A 22,075-nucleotide genomic window follows, 5' to 3' on the forward strand; every position below is an offset into this window, starting at 1 on the left:
GTGTGTGTGTGTGTGTGTGTGTGTGTGTGTGTGTGTGTGTGTGTGTGTGTGTATGTGTATTTACCTCTGGTACCAGTAGCCATGTCTGCTACTTTCTGAAAGGCATCTAGGAATGCTCCAGTCACCAAGATAGTGGCCCTGAACAAAACAAACAAACAAACAAACAAACTGCATCATTTACTGTTCATATAATCACTATCACCTGGGATTAAAAAGCTGACGCGAGCACAATGTGCACAGAGCGATCACAAATCAGGTAAGATCAGGTAAGACAAATCAGCTAACATTGATTTGATTATGGCAATTAACCGACATTATTTATGGAAACCACTGGCATCCTGAGTGTTAATGGGTTAAGCAAACCCCTGACACCATATGGGGACCCCTGCTCTAAGTAACCCCTCCCCAATACCATGTGGGGACCCCTGCTCTAAGTAACCCCTCCCCAATACCACGTGGGGACCCCTGCTCTAAGTAACCCCTCCCCAATACCATGTGGGGACCCCTGCTCCACATAACGGTGATGGAAACATGGCTGCAGTCATACAAAGGTCTCAGCAGAGTTACACTCTAAAGACAGAGTGACACCTGAAACTGGATCCCCACTGGCACTGACACACACACACATTATAGACATTATCAATGGACTTATTGTGTGTGTGTGTGTGTGTGTGTGTGTGTGTGTGTGTGTGTGTGTGTGTGTGTGTGTGTGTGTGTGTGTGTGTGTGTGTGTCTCTCTCTCTCTCTCCATTGGGAGTTAGGTCTATAATGTTCCTTGCAGAAATGCACACACACACACGAGCACGCACGCACACACACCTATTACCTCTGCAAACCTGACCCAGGGGATCATGTGACATGGCTGTCAATAGCACTGTGTGTCTGTTACAAATTTAGAGTCTGTGCATTTATGAGCTCATTGGAAATTCTCTTTCATATGAAGAAAGCCAAGTACTGTACCAACGTGCCGTGAGCCACGAGTACGAAGTAGAGCGGTGTAATTTGACAAAACACGTCAGTCTTTTCTGGATCAGGGCCTGTTTGAATCGTTCAAAGCCCACCCATCTGGCCACTTGCACGGCAGCCTTCGGGCCGTGCATTTTTGATGTCATCATTAACAGCCAATCAGGGACCAGCATGCTTGGTGATGTCACCATCAATATAACTGGGCCACAAGTGCACAAGCCGCAAGTTGCAGTCTAATTTTATATTATTGAATGCTTTAACTATTGAAAAATAGCAGATCTACAAGCTCACAGCGTGGCACCGAGTGCCACGCTGCATGCGAGCTTGTAGATCTGCTATTTTTTTGTGAAAGTCGTGAAAATGTGTGCAAATCTTTGAATATTATGTATTTTAAAGCGAGCGTTTGTAACTCAAATTTTGCTTCTGGGGGGGTCCCTGGAACTAAATATTTTGAGATGGGGGTCCATGGCCAAATACATATCATTTTGGGGGTCCTTCACATGAAAAGGTTTGAGAACCACTCAAGAACAGACTATCTGAGCTCCAGCTAAGTGAAAAGGACCTTTTCTTTGACGATGGCTATAGCCAGATTGCTGACATAGAAACATAGGTTTTTAAAAAAACCTTAGAAGGATTCAAAAGACACTTATAGAATCGGGTCAAAATTCTAATTTTCACGATTTTTCAAAAATAGCAGATCTACAAGCTCACAGCGCGGCACTCGGTGCCGCGCTGTGAGCTTGTATATCTGCTATTTTTCAATAGTTAAAGCATTCAATAATCCTAGGCCTAAATGGGTTTAATGTTATATTATTAATTCAAACTTATTGTTTTGCCATTTGAAAAGTCCCAGCCCTCTTCGCAGTTCTCGCCCCCTTTGGTTTACCAATAATCTCTCGCAATCCACTACCATAGAAAACATTTGTTTTCCAGTTGCCTCGTATTGTATTTAAATTAATGCATTCAATTCTTATGTTGAACTTGGCCTGAGTAAAAAGGAACCAGAAGGGGGAGGAACCAGTCGGAAAGGAGCCTGCCGGTTGGTTGGTCAGGGACCAATCAGAGGGCTGACAATGGGTCAATTATTTGGGGGACTCCTAGTAGGGATGTCAGAAATTGACCATTATCAAAATGTATTAATCTACAATACTTTTCGTTTAGTAATCGATTCATCAATTTTACCAGGCTAAGAACAACTAAATCCACATTGAAATCATCTCAAGGAAACTAAACATACTTTGGTGATTTTTTGCTGTACAGTAGTTTTAGCCTATATTTTGGCTTTGGCTGTAAAAAGAAAATAGATCCCTAATCCCTAGCGATAGCCCGACAGTGGGCCCTGGACCACAGCTTGACAATCGCTGGTCTAAAGTCAGAGCTGGCACAGAGTGGGCGGGGATTTAAACCGACAGCCTTTAGGCCAGGCAGCCTGCAGTGTGTCAGAGCTAACAGTGTGTGACCGCATACGGTCCTCACACACACACACACACACACACACACACACACACACACACACACACACACACACACACACACACACACACACACACACACACACACACACACACACACACACACACACACACACACACAGATGTTATCACACTAAGTGCTCTACAGGGAAGCACTGTGATTATACTGGAACAGCTACTGTCTCTCCACGGGGTGAGTGTGTGTGTGTGTGTGTGTGTGTGCGTGCATGCACGCTATTACTATACTTGTGAGGCCCGAAAGTAAATAGTATAATTGTTTCCACCAGCCGAAGGCATGGGGGAGAGTATGTTTTCCCCTCCGTCCTTCCGTGCGTGCGTGCGTCCTTGCAGTTTGTTACCACCTAATCTCAGTCGCCGTTGGCCCGGTCGCTGTCAAAATGAGCACACACACTCCCTGGATGCAAATTCAGAACCTCTGACCCACATTTTTCAAATGGGACAGTTCTAGCGCCACCATGAGGCCGATGTTTGCAAAACACATTTGTGTACACTACTCTTACAGATTTTGGCCAAAAATCCTACAAATCGGTAGGCAGTATCTCGACAGTCATGTGATCGACACGGATCTGTCCGATTTTGCATATTCCATGCTGATTGGCTAAAATTGGCTTCCAAAGTTTGTAGGATTGAGCAGTTTTGAACAAAATGCCTCAAATCACAAACGCAAAGTGCAATTATCATGAAATCGCACACACACATTCCCACTAGGCCGAGGAAGAAATGCCACTTATTTATTTTTTTTAAATCAGCCTCATGGTGGCGCTATAACAGGCCAATTTGTGGTTTTACCTATAACTCCACCGATCAGTTTCAAACTTTGTAAGCGCACTCCCTAGAGGCCAAGGAAAAACCTTTTCACTGCATTTTTCACATCAGCCTTTTATAGTGCCACCTTTGGGCCGACTTATGTAAAACACATTTTTGGATATTACTCCTTCAGATTTTCTCCAAAAATAACACAAATCGGTACACAGTATCTCTATAGTCATGTGATCAAGTCTGATCCGTCTGATATTTCATATTCCATCCTGATTGGCTAATATTAGCTTCCAAAGTTTGCAGGATTGCTCAGTATTTTAACAAAATGCCTCAAATCGCAGCTTGCGATTACCGTGAAATTTGCCAAACATATTCCCACTATGTAAAGGAACAAATGCTACCCTTTTCACATTGGCCTCTTATAGCGCCACCAGCAGGTAGACTTTAGCAAAACACATTTTTGGAACACAATGCCTCAAATCATGCATGCAGTGTCCGATTGCCATGAAAGGTCTAAGGTGAAGAACATATGCCACCCTTTTTACATTGGCCTATTATACAGTAGCACCACCAGGACGCCTGGCCTGGTGGAGACCTGTGCTCGGAAGAGCACTGCTTCTAATTGGTGTTGATTTTGAAAGCATTTTTTTTTTTTTTGTCATCATCTTTTGAATAAATGTTCATTTCGTTTTAGTCATATTTTAGTCGTCTGAAATGTTCTAGTTTTAGTCTAGTTTTAGTCAACTAAATACCATAAGATTTTAGTGGACTAAATCTACAGTTGATTTTGTCGACGAAAATGTATTGTGGCGGGCCTTGATGGTGATTTTAAACTTGGTTGCATTCTGAAAATAGCTGATCTATAAGCTCACAACGCGTCGCGCTGCGATGCGTTGTGAGCTACTGATCTGCAGCACCAGAGCGCAACCAAACATAAGATGCGAAAAAAGGTAGTCAACGAACAACGTCGAACATTAGTCATAGTTTTAGTCGACAAAATCAACACCAAGTAGAATTTGAGAGACATTGCCATGACCATTTTCCTAGTCCCCACAAGAGAAATAGATGTTTTTGGGGGGAGTAAAATAAGTTTAGATAAGGCTTACAATTAGGCAAAGATGCAGGTTAGGTTTTTTGATTAGGATAGAGGTTAGGGTTTATGGGTTCGGAGTTGTACCTTATTTCTACTAGCTGATCGGCAAACGGGGGGGGGGGGGGGGGGGGGGGGGGTCCCATTCCGTGTGTGTGTGTGTGTGTGTGTGTGTGTGTGTGTGTGTGTTATTACCTGAGCTGTGACTGCAGTTTGGCTCCTTTGGTTACAAAATCCTCCCAGGCAGGATAGCTGGCCTACAGGACACACACACATACATGAAATATTAATAACTTGTCTATTACACACACACACACACACACACACACACACACACACACACACACACACACACACACACACACACACACACACATGAAATATTAATAACTTGTCTATTACACACACACACACACACACACACACACACACACACACACACACACATGAAATATTAATAACTCGTCTATTACACACACACAAAGACACTTCACATGAACTTGATATGGGCATTAAAGATTAAAGTGTAAAGAATGAAAAATAAAATAAATATTTTTCCTCACAGCTTGTAAAGGGAGCTACAAAGACATAGTAGATAGTGTACCCTCTATCTTCTACCCTCTACCAGTTCATGATAACAATAATGAATTTGATTATCTGTGAGCAGTGATGTCATTACGTGCGCATCCCGCATCAAAAACTCATTCAAGTCGCCCAGGGACTCATTCATGTCATGGTCCTGGGGTCCCGGGGATGCGCCTCCATTGGAGTCCATGTTAAAATAATTTACTTCTTCTACTTAAGTTGCTATATTAGTTTAGATAGTTTAATTCGTTTTTTAATGTATTGTGTAAGATAACACTGTAAAGATTTATTATCAGTTAAACCTGGAACAGCTAAAAACTATTTTCACTAGTGGTTCTCAAAGTGGGGTCCTGGGTCCTTGAGGGAGTTCCAGGGGGTCCCCAGATAAATGATAGTTAGGAACCAAATAGAACTTTATGGGTCTGTAACTCGGTGAACAAATGGAACCAAATGGACCTGTTCCATTTGTACTCTAGTATTTTAACATTTAATATAAATTGGGGTCCCAGTGATATAAATATAATTAAATGGGTGTCTGTAGCCTAGTGTATTTCGAAATCCTAGTTCTAAGTTCAAACATTAGCCAAATTGTAAAATAAATATAAGAAATAGGCAAACAATTTGAAAATAGCCGATCTACAAGCTCACAGCGCTCGAAAACATTGTATTGAGGACTCATAAAACTTTTCTGGGACCCATTTGAATGACCACCTGTGGGTCCCGGGACCCATTACATTGAAAACCTAGTAACATCACTGTGTGAGTCAAACCTTTTCCATGTCAAGGACCCCCAAATAAAAGATGTAGTCAGCGCAACATCTGACCCCCCCGCCCATACAATTACAACATTTTAAAAAAGGATTCAAAATGTATTATTTTGTCAATTTGTCAATTTTGTCAAAAAGGACAAAGAAAGAAAAATAGCAGATCTGTTAATAACAAATATTCATATGACAATTAATTGTCATGATCGTGACAGCCTTATGTAGAACACTTCACACACAAGGCAATTCAAACTGCTTTGCATAAAACATGAAGGAAAAAAATAAAGGAAAACAAAATAAAGAAAAATAAACAAATGAACATGCATATTTAAATAGCCCATAAAATAAAATAAAAATAAATAAAAATAAAGTGTGTAGGAGAAATAAGAGAGATTACGATAAAACAGCTCCATAAAAGTCACGGCAAACAGCTGTGATTTAGAAAGTGATTTAAAAGAGTTGTAGCAGACCAGATGGTTTCATGGGAGTTTGTTCCAGACATGTGATGCATAAAAACTGAACGCTAAGTAAGATGCTTGCCACTAGGGATGGGACCATATGAACATTTCATATCACGATTATTGTGACAAAAGAAAATCGCGATTTAAGATATTATCACTATAATCAAAATCCTTTATCCTGGGGCAGAACATTTGCCAAAAACTAGCAGATCTACATGCTCACAACGCGTCGCGTTTGCGACGCGTTGTGAGCTTGTAGATGTGCTATTTTTTGGCAAATACCTTTGATAGAGTGGAAAAAGACTGTATCAAGTGCGTATGTTATAAGTACCTTTTACCAATTATAAAGGGTCTAAGTGGTACCGGATATGCAGCTCAGCAAATAAAAGGTGAATTGATCCCAGTGCATGACGGAGGACGATATCACGATAAATTAAATCTCCACGATACGATTATCGTGAGTGTCTTTTATCACGATAAAGGATAATATCGCGTATCGTCCCATCCCTACTTGACACACATTACACACATTACAGGTAAGACGTTCCACACTGCTTTCATTTTCAATCACTGCCCTCCAAAAAACTGCTTTTAAAATCTGACACACATCTGACTCATCCTGCCTGTCTCTAATTAGTATATTCCAAGATGAACACTGCCTTGTTTTGATGTTATTTTTGGTGCAAGCTGCTTTGCACACGCGTGTGCGCATGCGTGTGCATGAGAGAGAGAGAGAGAGAGAGAGAGAGAGAGAGAGAGAGAGAGAGAGCAGAGAGGGGGAATGAACAAACAAAATGAACACATCTTGCAAGATGACGTACTATACAGTGACAGAAGGCAGACTGTGTGTGTGTGTGTGTGTGTGTGCGTGCGTGTGTGTGTGTGTGTGTGTGTGTGTGTGACTATACTACTTGTGAGGACTAGGGATGGGATGATAAACGCTATTATCGTTTATCACGATTAAAAAAAAGACACTCACAACAATCGTATCGTGGAGAGCTGCATATCCGGTACCATTTTAAACCCTCTGTAATTGGTCAAACGGACCTGGAAATAACATACTTGATACAGTCTTTTTTTTTTTATTCTACCAATTTTCTTTGCCAAAAAATTGCCAATCTACAAGCTCACGTTGCAACGCGTTGTGAGCTTGTAGATCTGCTATTTTTGGGGGGAAATGTTCCACCCCAGGATAATGGATTTTGGGGATATTTTGATTATAGCGATAATATCGTAAATCGCAATTTCTGTCAGATTCTGTCAAAATAATTGTGACATGAAATGCTCATATTGTCCCATCCCTAGTGAGGACCAAATGTCCCCCCCCAACTATAGTAGAAGAGAAGAAATATAAGTGGATTTTCATGGAGCCGTGCACAGGTTTGGGCTTATGGTTAAAGGCGGGGTAAATTCACTGTCCTGTTTGTTTGTTTACGTCCACACACGCATAGAAATACAAGCCTGTGTGTGTGTGTGTGTGTGTGTGTGTGTGTGTGTGTGTGTGTGTGTGTGTGTGTGTGTGTGTGTGTTGTGTGTGTGTGTGTGTGTGTGTGTGTGTACATATTGTGTAGTCACCTGGTGTGGCCTTCTAATCCTAACAATACAATAATAATCCTGACTTGTTCTACTGCCACTGACACAGAAAGGGAGGGAGAGAGAGAGAGAGAAAGAGAGAGAGATGAGGAGGCATCGGGAAAGAGGGAGACAAAAAGGTACAAATGTTTAGAGAAATGTTGTCTTCTACCCCTGAGATATGAAAGGTTAGCGAGTTCATCAAGACAGTCAGCTATTAGCCACCAAATATATACTTTAACTGGGTTCCCCCTGGGTCTGTATGGGGAGTTGGTGACCCCTCCTTTTCCCCCTCTACTACAACCAATCTCTCGACCAAAAGTAGCCTACTACGTACAAGCTCACAATGTGTCGGTAGATTGGCTATTTCTGCCGAATGTTTCCTTATTTTCACAGAATGCTTGCCTATTAGGACATGTGAAACTGAAAGAGGTTTAGTCAGCAGGTTTTTTTTAACTTTATAGGCATTTTTTACTATTTTGAAATGTTTTTTTTTTTTTTTATAGTTTAGGCATAAGAGGTAGGTGTGGCATGGCGACAATTTCCTTGTGCGGACCAGAGTCCTAACTCACAGGTGTGTCAAATTCTATTATACTTGTGAGCATATATCCAATGATTCCAATGATTGGAAATTCATATTTACCATTTGGATATGCATATACCTGCATTCCATTGATACATGCATGTAATTCAAATGGTAAATATGAAATGTTTTCTACATTTGAAGCAGTCTGCCCTTGCGTCCATATTTATAACAATGCAATGGTTTTCACCGTCAGTGACTTGCGAAGCGGTGGCAGGATGTATAAATTGGTAGGGTAATTTATTTACAAGTTGATACTGCATTGTTTTATGCAAGTCATCTTTTTCATCGCTAAGCTCGGCCGAGTACAGCAGCATGACGCATACAACTGCAAAATAGAGTGTCAATATTTAATAGAAAGCAGTGGTGGAAAGTAACTAAGTACATCTATCAACTGAACTTTCACTTCTCCTCCATTACATCTCAGAGACAAATATTGTACTTTTTTGTTTTTACTTCACTACAATTATTTGAAAACTTTAGTTGTTAGTTACTTTGTATATTTTGATTATTATTACAAAACATACATCTACCACTTAATCCCTATATACATTTCGTCGATTTGAAAATAGTCGATCTACAAGCTCACAATGCGTCACATTGTAGATCTGCTATTTTCAAATGATTGTTATATACATTTGAAAACTTGAAATGGGATAATGACCATGTTTACTTTTGGTACTTTAAAGGGATATTACACTTTCAAAAAACTTTTGGTCATTGTATGGTCTAATCAGGCTTGTATGAACACCCTGAACAGTTTTTAATTTGCTTCATTCAGTATTTAGATATTTGATGTAAATGTTACCAGCTCCAACACGCCCAGGCCCTCTCCACATACACACCCATTGTAACTTCAAACTCCATTTTAACCATGATAGATTCATTAAAAACACCCATTATTTTTTCTGGTGACTCATAATACCCTCCTAATACGTGAGCAGACCGTGTTTTTTCAATAACTTTTTTCATTTATTTTCAATAAAATATTATTGTATTTAATGTTTTCCATTTTCCCAAAGAATTATTAAAAATAAAAGAAAAAAGTTATTGAAAAAACACGGTCTGCTCACGTATTAGGAGGGTATTATGAGTCACCAGAAAAAATAATGGGTGTTTTTGATGAATCTATCATGGTTAAAATGGAGTTTGAAGTTACAATGGGTGTGTATGTGGAGAGGGCCTGGGCGTGTTGGAGCTGGTAACATTTACATCAAATATCTAAATACTGAATGAAGCAAATTAAAAACTGTTCAGGGTGTTCATACAAGCCTGATTAGACCATACAATGACCACAAGTTTTTTGAAAGTGTAATATCCCTTTAAGTACATTTTGATGCCAATACTTTTGTACTTTTACTCAAGCACATTTTGAATTTCTTTGGTCACAGTAATCATGACATGACATTTTTATATGGTCCCATCTCTGCCATCTACACAAGCTCACAACGCGTCACGTAGTGGGGTAGAATGATTTATACTACCTGATTGATTAGTCTGTTGTGTTTTCTGTTTTCATGCTCTTATAACAGTATCTCATATCCTCTTATATGTTTTCTTTCGTTTGTTTTGTCATACACGCTTATGGGTCTTCTCGTGTTTCTCACACTAGTTGTGTGACTCGTGTTTTCAGAAAGCGCTCCGCAAATAGAGTTTGGTATTGGTACTGGAGTGGTTCTTACTTCCACATTTCATATTTCACATTGCTTCGCTGTCATCTAGCATTGATGGATAGATAGGGTAGGGTTGGCCAAGGGCTAGCCTGAGCTGGGTGAGAGAGTGAGAGTGAGAGAGTGAGAGAGTGAGATAGGTATGTTTAAAGGGAAAGTAGATAAGGTAACATAAAGTCTGTCGGGTGGAAATCTCATATGTCCCAAAACCGTGACTTTCAGAATCAGGACTCAAATTCAAAAATAGCAAAAGTAGCAGATCTACAAGCTCGAAGCGTGGCGCGAAGCGACACGTTTCAGGCGTTTTTTGATGCTTTTGTGTGATGCTGTAGTATGGTCACGTAGGGCAAAAGAAAAGGTTAAACTATGGAGATAAGAGGTTTGACAGCAAGGATAAAGCAAAACAGGTTTGGGAGCTCAAGGCATGAGGGCCAGCAGAGAGAGAGAGAGAGATAGTGAATGTCTATATGTGATTGCTCTGTAAGAGCTGAGCTGTCTGAAACGGTGATCTTATTACATTAGGACCCCAGTGTTTGGCCGTGGACCGCCCTGTGAAAAAGTTTTGTGCCGGGGACCCCCTGAAGAGAATATGTATTTATAGAAGAAATGCAAAGTATCCCAAACGTTTCAATGTTTATTTTGTTTATTTTTCAAAAGCCTTCATATAGAGCAGATACAAGCAGGTACAAGTTCGTAGATCAAGCGTGAAGCTGATCTGTAGCTCATCTAAAAGCTTGTAGAGGAGCTTGCAGATCTGCCATTTTAAGTGGCCAACGTATGGAAAACCTCCCCACGAAACGAGTGGTCTCAAAGATGGTCCGTGACCCACAGTGTGAACCACAATGAAGACAGAACACAGACAGACAGACATACAGACAGACGTTATGTCACTGTAGTGTGATCTTGACCAGCTGTCTCCCATTAACCCATTAAAACAGGGAAAGCATTCGTGTAATTTTAGATTTTGGCATTGGCTATTTTGGAACATCGTTGAAAGATCTTCAAAGTGTTTTTTGAATCTTTTACCAAAGGTTTGAGAGCCACCAGTGATTTAGAAAGCATTCGTAGAATGGGCTTTGGGTGTTAATGAGTTAACGCACCAATCTGTCCGTCTGTCTGACACCTCTACAACACATACTAGACAGTCCATCTGGGAAAGAGTGTGTGTGTGTGTGTGTGTGTGTGTGTGTGTGTGTGTGTGTGTGTGTGTGTGTGTGTGTGTGTCTGTGTGTGTGTGTGTGTGTGTGTGTGTGTGTGTGTGTGTGTGTGTGTGATGCATGACAGGAAAGAGCACAGAAAAGCAATTTGGTCTGATGAGAATATTTCTTAATTTTAACCAGTGAGAATTTGTATTCAGAGCTGAGAGGGAGACAGTGCAGCGGGCATGCCATTAACACATGGGAAGCCACGGTTTCTAACATTTCTAGCTGTTGCTACTGCTGCCGCTCACTCACGCTTTATTTTGAAGAGCCTCGGAAGCTTTGTGCGTGTCCTGTCCACTGACGATTGAGGAAGAAAATCCATTTGTTTACAAACGCTCGCGAAACTAAAATCCAAACCGGGGCCGACCATCGCGGTAAAGTGTCGCCGTGAAAACAATCAGATCTCTGCTTCCCTGGCGTTCTTTTCACCTCATTCATAGATAAAGCCCTTTTTATGTTTCAGCCTAGAATGGAAATCAATGCAGCCTAGTCGCGCCATTTTCACTCTCTGCGAGCCACGGTGTGACGTATGGACTAGGGTCTTTCACAGGGAACACAACAAGCGCGCAGCACGCTGCACAGTTAACCCTTTGTTGTCTCGTTGAGGAACGAGATAACTCCTTTTGGCAGAGCGACCTCTAGTGGCCGTATCTCGTTGCTGAACGAGTTTGGCGTACAAATTGTTAAGGCTTGTCCTGTTGTCGGGGATAACTAATAAATCTTTATGGACAAGTTCATTAAAAATGGACTCGTCTGTTGGACAAGTGGCAATTGGTTTCACTTTTTCAGTTACGCTCTTTGCAGCTTTGTGTTGTAAGTAGACTATAGACTGCTGATACTATGTACTGGAGGGGGCTAAGGTGGGTCTTATATATTGGTCAAAAACATAAATAAAAAGAAAAAATACATTTTTTTTTTGCCTGGACAAGTGAATGGGAACTGGACCCCTTGTCCAAAGGACAAGTGCTTCAAAAAGACAGACAGTAGGACAGCTGAGAGGGAGACAGCGTAGGAGAGACAGACAGTAGGACAGCTGAGAGGAGGTGTTGCAGTGGAGCAGTGGAGGTGTTGTGGTACTGCAGTGCTGTTTGCATATTACTGACAAATTAAAGCAAACACAGTCTGAAGGAAGGACATTAGGAGGGTAAGCGGGGTAAAGGAGAGTTATGTAACCCTATCCAAATGAATGAGAGAGAGAGAGAGAGAGAGAGAGAGAGAGAGAGAGAGAGAGAGAGAGAGAGAGAGAGAGAGACGGTCATCCGACATTGTGTCATGGTTGGTTAACACATTGCAAAATCAGCTGTATTCATAGCTGCACTAGTGTTAGAAAGAAAGACCATTTGATTTAAAAAACGAGAGGAGAGGAGAGGAGAGGAGAGGAGAGGAGAGGAGAGGATCATATGATAGACCATACATCAGTTCATTATGCTGATATGACAGTGCTCAAACACAGCAGGGAACGGCTGTTCAAATGAGCAAACACCATGATTTATCATGACAGAGAGAGAGGTTAAATGGTTATTGAGAGAGAGAGAGAGAGAGAGAGAGAGGTTAAACAGTTGAGAGAGAGAGAGAGAGAGAGAGAGAGAGAGAGAGAGAGAGAGAGAGAGAGGTTAAACGGTTATTGATCCCAGGGTAAATTCAGGTGCAGCCGGCCACAGCAGTAACAAATGAAAGACAGGAACAACAGTAAGATTCAACAGCAGCCAATAAAAGATATTGATTAAATTAGATTCTGATGCAGAACACATACAGTAGATCCTTCCGACGACCGAACCTTTCTTGGGAAAGGAAGGTCATAGAACTACAAATTGGCGTTACGCGGAGCTTCGGAAGGGACGGTCTCAGAACTTTCCCTCGAGAGGCCCTGGCCCGACCCTCTGAACTTTAGTGGGTGGGTGGGAGGGTTGCAGAATACGATAACGATTGGGGGAAGAGGGTCAAGTGAGCTTTTATAGGTGAGCAGATGCAACCTGGTTGGAGGTTGAGCTTGATTGTAGGTGTGGCCCTGCTCCTGAACTTTAGTTGTCCCAACTACATTTCACTATCAAGGACCACACTACAAATCGATAGTTTAAAAGGGGGGGGGTGCTTAATGTCCGATGATTTAACATATACTTTGGTTTCTCGCAATAAAACATGCATAGCCTACTGGCTGCTTTCAATCAATCAATGAGGCACAGCCCGTACTGTCTGTGTGTGTGTGTGCATTGCGTAGACTCCAAAGAACCTGCACAGCTGTCCTGTGTTAACGACTCAATCAGGCTCCGTCACTTTAAACAAGTATAGGACAAAACTAAAGTAAGCTGCAGAATCTGGCTATGATATGACCTACCACTCCACACCGAGCAACATGTCAGATAAAAGTAAGTTGGCTTAAGTCCATTATGTAATGTCCATACTCCCAAAAGCGACGCGAACGCTCACGTTTTTAGCTTGCAGATCGGCAATAAACCTATGCCATTAACACAACAGCACTAAAGTTGTGTTTTAAGCTCTCATTTCCTCTTTCTCCCCGACGAGTTACGGGGTCTGTTTTGTACAATCCAATCGCTGTCTCTCTGTCAGGCTCAGCGCAGGCTGTGCACTGTGTGCAGCGTCTCGCCTCGTGCATAGATGCACATATGGATGTTACACAGATATTGGTGTCGGGCAGAGCCTGTATAGAAATGTGTGACCGGCGACCGCATCGCCTATACAGTAGTTGCATGGCTGTTACACACAGACATCAGAGTCTGGGGCTTTAGCTTCTAGTGAATAAACTTTACACCTGCTATAGGCCTACTTATTTTAGTATTTTGTTATTTAATTTGCCTTATATTATTTAGTTACTTTATTTATTTTAGAGATATTATTTCGTTGTTGTTATTGCTGTATTTATTACTATTCTTATAAGGCCATGATAATAAACCTTGGCTTAAATAATGAATGAGTTATCTATTAAAACAAAAGTCAAGAAGACATGTTATTTAAATGAGTGTTTCACATCTGTTGTTTATACGCCATTGTAAAAGAAAGGGGTAAAAAAAAAAACGAAAAAAAAATAAATAAAAAAAACTGAAAAAATAAATAAATAATAATATATAAAAAAAACGGGCCATAGTCGACTAATATTCGACTATCAACACAATGACTAAAATCATAGTCGACTATACAAATCCTTAGTCGGGGACAGCCCTAGTATGTATTGAGCTCAACACTCACCTCTGCACCTGAGGCCGATTCTACCAATGCCTTCTAAATTAGTACTTCTCACACTTTCACGATTTTTCTGATAACGGTAAAAAATAGCAGATGTACAAGCTTGCATTTAGTACATTTTGAAACAAAAATACATCTATTATAATGTAAGAAAATTACCATTAAGAAGTAGTGAAATTAGCCACTCTACACGCTCACAACACAACACAGCGCGAAGCCAAGCCACACGTTGTGAGCTCGTAGATCTGCTGTTTTCTTTGGGAAACTTTGGGAACCATTGCCTTAAAATAATATCGCCAAAACACAGCACCCCAAAACACCATGTTTTGGGTTCATTTTCAGGTAAAACGCCTTTTTTTCTTAATCATACTTTGACTGTTGAGTGAGAGGAAGTAAAGTGCGATGACAAAGATTTTGTTTTTAGCAATGTGTAAATAAAGGGTTTTTAAAAAGCCTCTCTCTGTCTCTCTAACTCTCTCTCTCTGTGTTTGAATGTGTGTGCTTGCATGTAGTGTTTGCACAGTGGGAAATGATTGAACCAACTTCACTGTGGAGAGGAAGCTCTCCATTCACTTCAATGCTAATGAATACACAATCACAGCCTTCTAAACTGACTGGAGATCAGACTAGGCTGGAATAGAAATCACAGCGCATGGCTATACTCTTAGAGATAGTACCCATGGCATTTTTTTCTCTCCCAATGTCGATACTCATAAATTGCGTAGTGTTAATAATACCTATCGATACGTATGATACCAGTGAGTTAATGAAGCAATAAGCCACAAGAGTGAGTGGTTACCTGGTATTTTACAGCTGGTGTAATATACAGGTAACCACAAGCCTCACGTGGCTTATTGCTTTTCTAAAACGGTTACGATATGGCAACATGAAAAATCATAGACATGTACCAATTAAAACTGTTCTGTCACTAATGTCACTAATAATTCACTATAAGGTCTGCTCCGCAAGAAAGTAGTCCCCAGCAACAAGAAAGTAGTTCCCGGCCAGGCTGCAGAAACAACACACCCGTTACTTGCAATCAAGTTCTCTAGTCTAGCTTCACAACACTGTGGAAAGAAATAACGCACCTGGGTTTGATATAAACTGATTAAAGGTGTGGGTTATAGTCTCACATACCACAGAAATTAAAGGGAAACCAGCCAATCAGAATCAAGGAATGGAACTAGCTGTTTTAGAATAAATTATATCCACAAGTTTCCCAACAAGCCTATTGGGGAAAAGGGGATGTGTTAAAGTGTGCTCCACTTCCTCTACACAGTTGATTCAAATCACTTAACAAAGCGCCATGTAAACACCATGCAGAGATTCAGGTGTCACAGGCTCACAGCAGCAACAGCAACCAATCAGAATGAAACAGCTAAGAGGAACAGGAAGTGATGCCCAACCTTCACGCAAGGGTTCATGGGACACTGGACACAGGTGGATAGTACAGTAAAGGCCTGTCCATACCGTCTCCGAGTCTCCGACCACCAAACCTTTCGTCGGAAAGGTCCGGTTCAACTACTAAACGACGTCACTTGCATCTTCTGAAAAGCATTAGCCCGGATTAGAGTTCGGAAAGCTGCACGTCGGAAAGTCGGAACTTTCTGAAGAAAGGTTTGGTGGTCGGAGACAGTATGAACAGCCCTTAATTCTCAAAGTGAGGTCCAGGGCTCCTTGAGGTTCCAAATGGACCCTTACAGGTCTGTAACAGAGAATGTTATTTTGATTCATACGTGTAATGCCTTAAACACAAGTACCCAATAAAACCGGGAAAGCATGGGTGTAATTTAAAAGTTTTGCCATGGATATTTTAAAAAACAGATAACATAAGCTTGCATGGCGGCACGTAGTGACACGATGCTAGCATTTATTATTTTGCATTTGTAGAATCGGCCTCAGGTCTTAATGGGTTAAATGGTTAATTAGTTGCGTGACAATTAATCATCAGGCTAAATGTCTTGACGGGTGACAGCCCTGCCTAGCAGATGGAACAGCGTTCAGAGGGAGTTAGTCATGTTGTCACCTGTCTGGGTGGAAAATGTTTTCCACTTGCCCTCCTTGTGGTTTGCATCCTAACCCGTCTCCACCACACTTTCAGAGCTACTGTAAAGCTGTTTGTTTATTTTTGAAAAGCCAAGTCCTTCAAAGCAAAACTGAAACAGAACTGGTATATATATATATATATATATATATATATATATATATATATATATATATATATATATATATATATATATACAGTATATACATACCAGTAAGACTCCCTAATCGGGAGATAAGCGACTGTCAGGTCGCAGCGTGATTTTAGGGCGTGTAGGAAATGTGTAGGAGCAGTGTCCAAAATGTGTTTGAAAAAGTCAGCCTGATGGTGCGCTATATGGGACAGAAATCCATGTTGATGAGATGAGTGTAGACATACTGTGTACCGATTTGCGTGATTTTAGTGCAAAATCTGTAGGAGCAGTGTCCAAAAATGTGTTTGAAAAAATCGGCCTGATGGTGGCGCTATATGGGACAGATCCATGTTGATGACATGAGTGTAGACATACTGGCCCTCATTTATCAATGGAGTGTAAAAAATGGTCTATTTTTTTCACCAAATTTTGCGTAGGGCAACGTGTGCACGGCATTTATCAATGCTTCCTAAACAGACACACCTGGCGTACATTTGATCCCAGCGTTGATAAATGCGCAGGCTGAAATTTAAATAACACGCCCTTAATTATTCTCGAAACGCCCCCATTTTACGACCAGAACAACCCGAATACGACCTAACAACCAAAGAAAAGCCATGTCCGCGTCCCACACAGACCACGCACACATGCACGCACGCACGCACACACCTACACACGCAACTAGGCTACTTGGAACAGCAGCATTTTGGTTTACACAGCAGTCTTTGACAGTGGAAACGTGGGATTAACCAACGGTACAATCTTTGACAAGGAGGCTATAGCACCGCAGCCGACATGAATGACACAAGTCACTGGTCACTGCCATGAATACTTTTGGATATTAATTTAAACCATTGCCTACCCGTGCCATGCGTGCGCTGACAGAGCGCGTTCATTTGGTTACAAGCAATCATATTCCCCATGGCCATGATCTCAAGGCTCGCCACGTCAGGTTTCATCATTAACTCCAGCATAGTGTACAGTATCTACTGTATAAATTGAGAGACCCCACGGTTACGTTTTGGATATTAATTTAACCCAATTTCGGTGACGAGCGCAATGCACTTTTGAGTGCTTGAACTAGCGATCATGTACCGTTCCTGCGCGGGCTGGTCTTCTCCCAGGTGGGCCGTGGACCCCCAAATAAATCATCCGCAGCGTGCGTGCGCGGGGCTGGGCACAGCCAGGTTTGGAACTTCGGGTTACATTTAAAAGGACTCGCGTCACTGTATAAATTGGAGGCTCACGCCTCACGGTAGATCACAGCGGCGCCGCGCTCGTCCCGAAAATGCTCTCGCATGCGTTCGTAGGCTATAATGTGCTTGTTCTGAGCCAGGTCTGCAATCTTAAAATATAGACTGTTAAAGCACTTAACAGTAGATTGCTTCCATGTGGCTAGATTTTGATTGCTTGTCATTGTAACTTGGAAATAAAATCGGCGTGCATGTCCATGATGTAGCTGGCTATAATATACTTTTATAAAATGTTATATTTTCACAGGATTATGTATTATTGTGTTGGATATACATTTTCGAGTGGATACATGTGTCCATTGCCTGTCAAATAGTTACACAATGCTGCTCCGCACGTCTACAATGGAACAAAGTGGTGTAGGATGATTCCTACACCACCTCAGGACTTGACGTGAGATTTGATCCTACCCTAGACCAAAGTCAAAGTCAAGTTGAAATGATAAATGTCGAGACGTCCCTAAATTTCGGTGGTACACCCAAATTTTGATCTGCACCACGTTGATAAATGAGGGCCACTGTGTACCGATTTGTGTGATTTTAGGGCCAAATCTGTAGGAGCAGTGTCCAAAAATGTGTTTTAAAAAATCGGCCAGAAGGTGGCGCTAAATGGGACAGATCCATGTTGATGAGATGAGTGTAGACATACTGTGTATCAATTTGCGTGATTTTAGGGCAAAATCTGTAGGAGCAGTGTCCAAAAATGTGTTTTAAAGAATCGGCCTGAAGGTGGCGCTAAATGGGACAGATCCATGTTGATGACATGAGTGTAGACATACTGTGTACCAATTTGCGTGATTTTAGGGCAAAAATTGTAGGAGCTGTGTCCATAAATGTGATTTGCAAGAATCGGCCACATGGTGGCGCTAGAAGAGGGTCATGTGAGAATTGATGGGTGGAGGTTGTGGTTTGGCAGGCAAGGAGTGTGTGTGCAAAACTTTGCATGGATCGGGGCAACGGTTGCGGAGATATGAGCAGGGCAAAAGTGTGACGTGTGACTGACTGACTGACTGACGGACGGACAGCCGGTGGAGGTTTTGATAATAAATGCGACCTGACGGTCGCAATAATGTATATAGAATACAAAGCCAGCCGTCACCCTGCCTTTGAAGTTAATATTAGATTATGTGGGGGGCTCTGGGCCGAGTATGGTGGTTAGGGATGGGACGATATGAAAATTCAATCAAGATTATTGTGACCAAAGAAATCGCGATTTACGATATTACCGAAAAATATCCAAAACATCCATTATCCTGGGGCGGAACATTTGCCAAAAAATATCTATTGAAAATCTCTATTGATTGCGATTTTTGTGGCCGATACCGATCACTGATCAACTGGAATCATTATCTGCCGATACAGATATTCCCGATCACAGCGTCAAATCCATAAATCCTTCTATTTATGGTGTTACTGTAGTGGCATTTATATATTTAATGATTCTTCTTACAAAACATTGACATTGTATATTAAGTATAAACATTAGGAGATTGCAGGCTGGGGAAATCTCGCTTTTTCGAACGCACATCATTTCGACAACGGAGCATCGGCAGGTATCGCTATTCACCCCACGGAGGTTAGAGTTAGGTTTGGTTGTTGAAAAGATGACTTGTAGAAATAGCGACACGCTCCCTTGCAGGCTGAGGTCCTTTAGTATCCAATTCAACTTGTAGGAGTTGAATCTGAGGTTACATTCAGTCCCACAGATAAATATTGTGAAAATAGCTGATCTAGCTTATAGATCGGCAAAGCCGATAGAGGCAAAGCCGATACCAATCAAAGCCGATAGAGGCATTATCGGCCGATCACGATCACTTACCGATCAATCGGCACATCTCTAGGTATCAACTATCAAGTATGTATATTATAAGTATATTTTACCAATAGAGTTTAAATGGTACCAGATATGCAGCTCGGCAAATAAAAGGTGAATAGATCTCAGTGTATGACGGAGGACGATATCACGCTAAATTAAATCTCCACAATATGATTATTGTGAGTATTTTTTATTATGATAAACGATAATATCGCTTATCGTCCCATCCCTAATGGTGGTCCACTTGTACAGTATACCCCGCCTAATAACCTGGCATGTTGTTGACTTGAGTTGTAACCGGTCTTAAGCAGTGCTTCTCAAACTTTTTATTGCCAAAGACCAACATCTTTTGTGCCAAGGACCCCCAGAAGAGAAGATTTGTGTAAAAAAAAAAAATAAGAAGAAAAAAAAGAAAACACTTTGAAAATGTTTCTAAAAAAAGCAGATGTACAAGAGCATAACAAAGAGGGAGAAATCTAATTTCTCTGTTGGGATCTTGAGCTAAAAATAGACAATGGGAAATGTTTAATGCCACCTTCTGGAAAAGGGAACTAAAGTTATGAACAGAGCATAAAGATTACCTAATATTAATCATACCTAAACGGATACAGAATTATTTCCATGTACAACACACAAACACACACACACACTGATACTGTATTACCGATGCCTAGTTTCTGTTGAGCAAACCTTTACTCATGTCATGTCAGATAGGATGTCCATTTCCTGGCATTGTGCGTGCGTGTACGACTGTGTTACCGCCCATGTTTACCTGTGGCAACCTGTTTTCCTGTCAGTCTTATCCAATGGACATGCGCGCACACACACACGCGCACACGCACACGCACACACACACACACACACACACACACACACACACACACACACACATAGAAGGGGAGGAATTAAAGGGCAGGGCTGATCTTTTCACTGGACTTCTTTGGAAGCCTTCTTATCAACTCAAATCGTAAGAGTTAGATGGATGGAGAGAGTGTAGAGAGAGAGAGAGAGAGAGAGAGAGAGAGAGAGAGAGAGAGAGAGAGGGATGATGTGTAGGAGGAGAATGAAGGAAGGAAGGAAGGATAAAGTGCTAGCATGAGTCAGATTCTAAGGAGTTGTGACACGGAGGGAGTGAGGGTGAAAGATTATAGTTCAAATTCTTTGCAGCCAGAAACATAAAACGTATGCTGACCATTGAGCGACCAATGAAAGGCCTCCATTACTTTGAATGGTAAATTCAGTAGAGAATTTGATGTAGACTATTTTTGGCTAATAATCCCCGCGGCATATTGTTGTAGTCGGGCAGAAACCTTGTATCTCCAAGTTTCAAACGTGTGGCTGCTTCATCATACAAGACTGTCGCACAAGACTAGTGAAAATAGCAGATCTACAAGCACACAACACCTCGCGAGTGTGTGCTTGAAGATCGGCTGTATTCACTATTTGAATCGTTTTTTAAATGGTTAATACAAAACAAACGGTTCTGGACATAAAAGGCTTCCACCCGACAACGACCATATGGAGGTTGAGGTGTGGGACGGTGCATGTGGCCAAGCAAAGTGGCAGTTTAAGAGTTTCAAACATATATTGATTATTGCATTATTTGCGATAATATCATCAATCACAATTATTTTGGCCACAATAATCGCAACATGAAATGTTCGTCAGCCTGTCACAATTATGGAATTTTACCTCAACAATTAATTGTCACTGAAATAATTCTGACTAACGACATGTTTTGAGCTTGTAGATCAGCTATTTCCACATTCTTTTGGAAAAGATATGAATTTGTATATTCATATATACTTTTACATGGAAATGGAAATGATAATAACTAACTAATAACTATGCTAGAAAGAATTGAGATTATCTCAAATAACTGCCATTAAGCGATTATGGAACAATTGTGAGAGGACTAATAGTTCCATCACTATGATAGGTGATCAGGTGGTTCATTAACACATTAAACGCCCACGTGGTGCCCACGCGCCAATCTCTTTGATGTTTACGTGTGCCCACGACGCGTTCGACGCGTTGTACAGTAAACTATACTGTACTGAAGCTACTGTACTTGGCTACCGCGCTGATGAAACAAACTTCATTTCCCAAAATGCAGCGCGAAATTATGTCACCCGGACGTGCTGTCTGTCTCGCTGACTGTTTAGCGGCTGCACAAAAATGCTGTTTTCTCTGGATTCTTTTCCTTTTTTATTTTTTTCTCAAAACGGCGGCCTCTTCTACCGGCCGTAACACAAACACTGTGGCTTGATAAAAAATGGTCCTGACTGAAAGAAAAGATTTTCGCGAAATAAACAGGACATGCTTGGATTACATTTACTCAGATTACTTTTCTCGCCAGTACTTCAAAGGTAGGTAAAATGGCGGGTTGCCATGGGCACCAGCAAATTAAAAGTTGAATAATTCTGGGCACCCGCTGTGTTAATACTATACCACTGTGTCTGTCCTCATGGACTTATAGTGTTGGT

At 41.3% G+C, this 22,075-nt stretch overlaps 1 protein-coding gene across 1 annotated transcript in view; it reads right to left on the reverse strand.

The window, feature by feature from the left end:
- mtss1 (MTSS I-BAR domain containing 1) overlaps positions 1-22,075 on the reverse strand; it is a 104,423-nt gene that overhangs the window by 53,003 nt on the left and 29,345 nt on the right. Inside the window, 2 exon segments of the mRNA XM_080728911.1 lie at positions 65-138; positions 4,504-4,565. Coding sequence (XP_080585037.1) covers positions 65-138; positions 4,504-4,565 — 136 coding nt within the window.

The sequence above is a fragment of the Nannobrachium achirus genome (assembly GCF_963921795.1).
Source record: "Nannobrachium achirus genome assembly, chromosome: 6".
Taxonomy (NCBI): Eukaryota; Metazoa; Chordata; class Actinopteri; order Myctophiformes; family Myctophidae; genus Nannobrachium; species Nannobrachium achirus.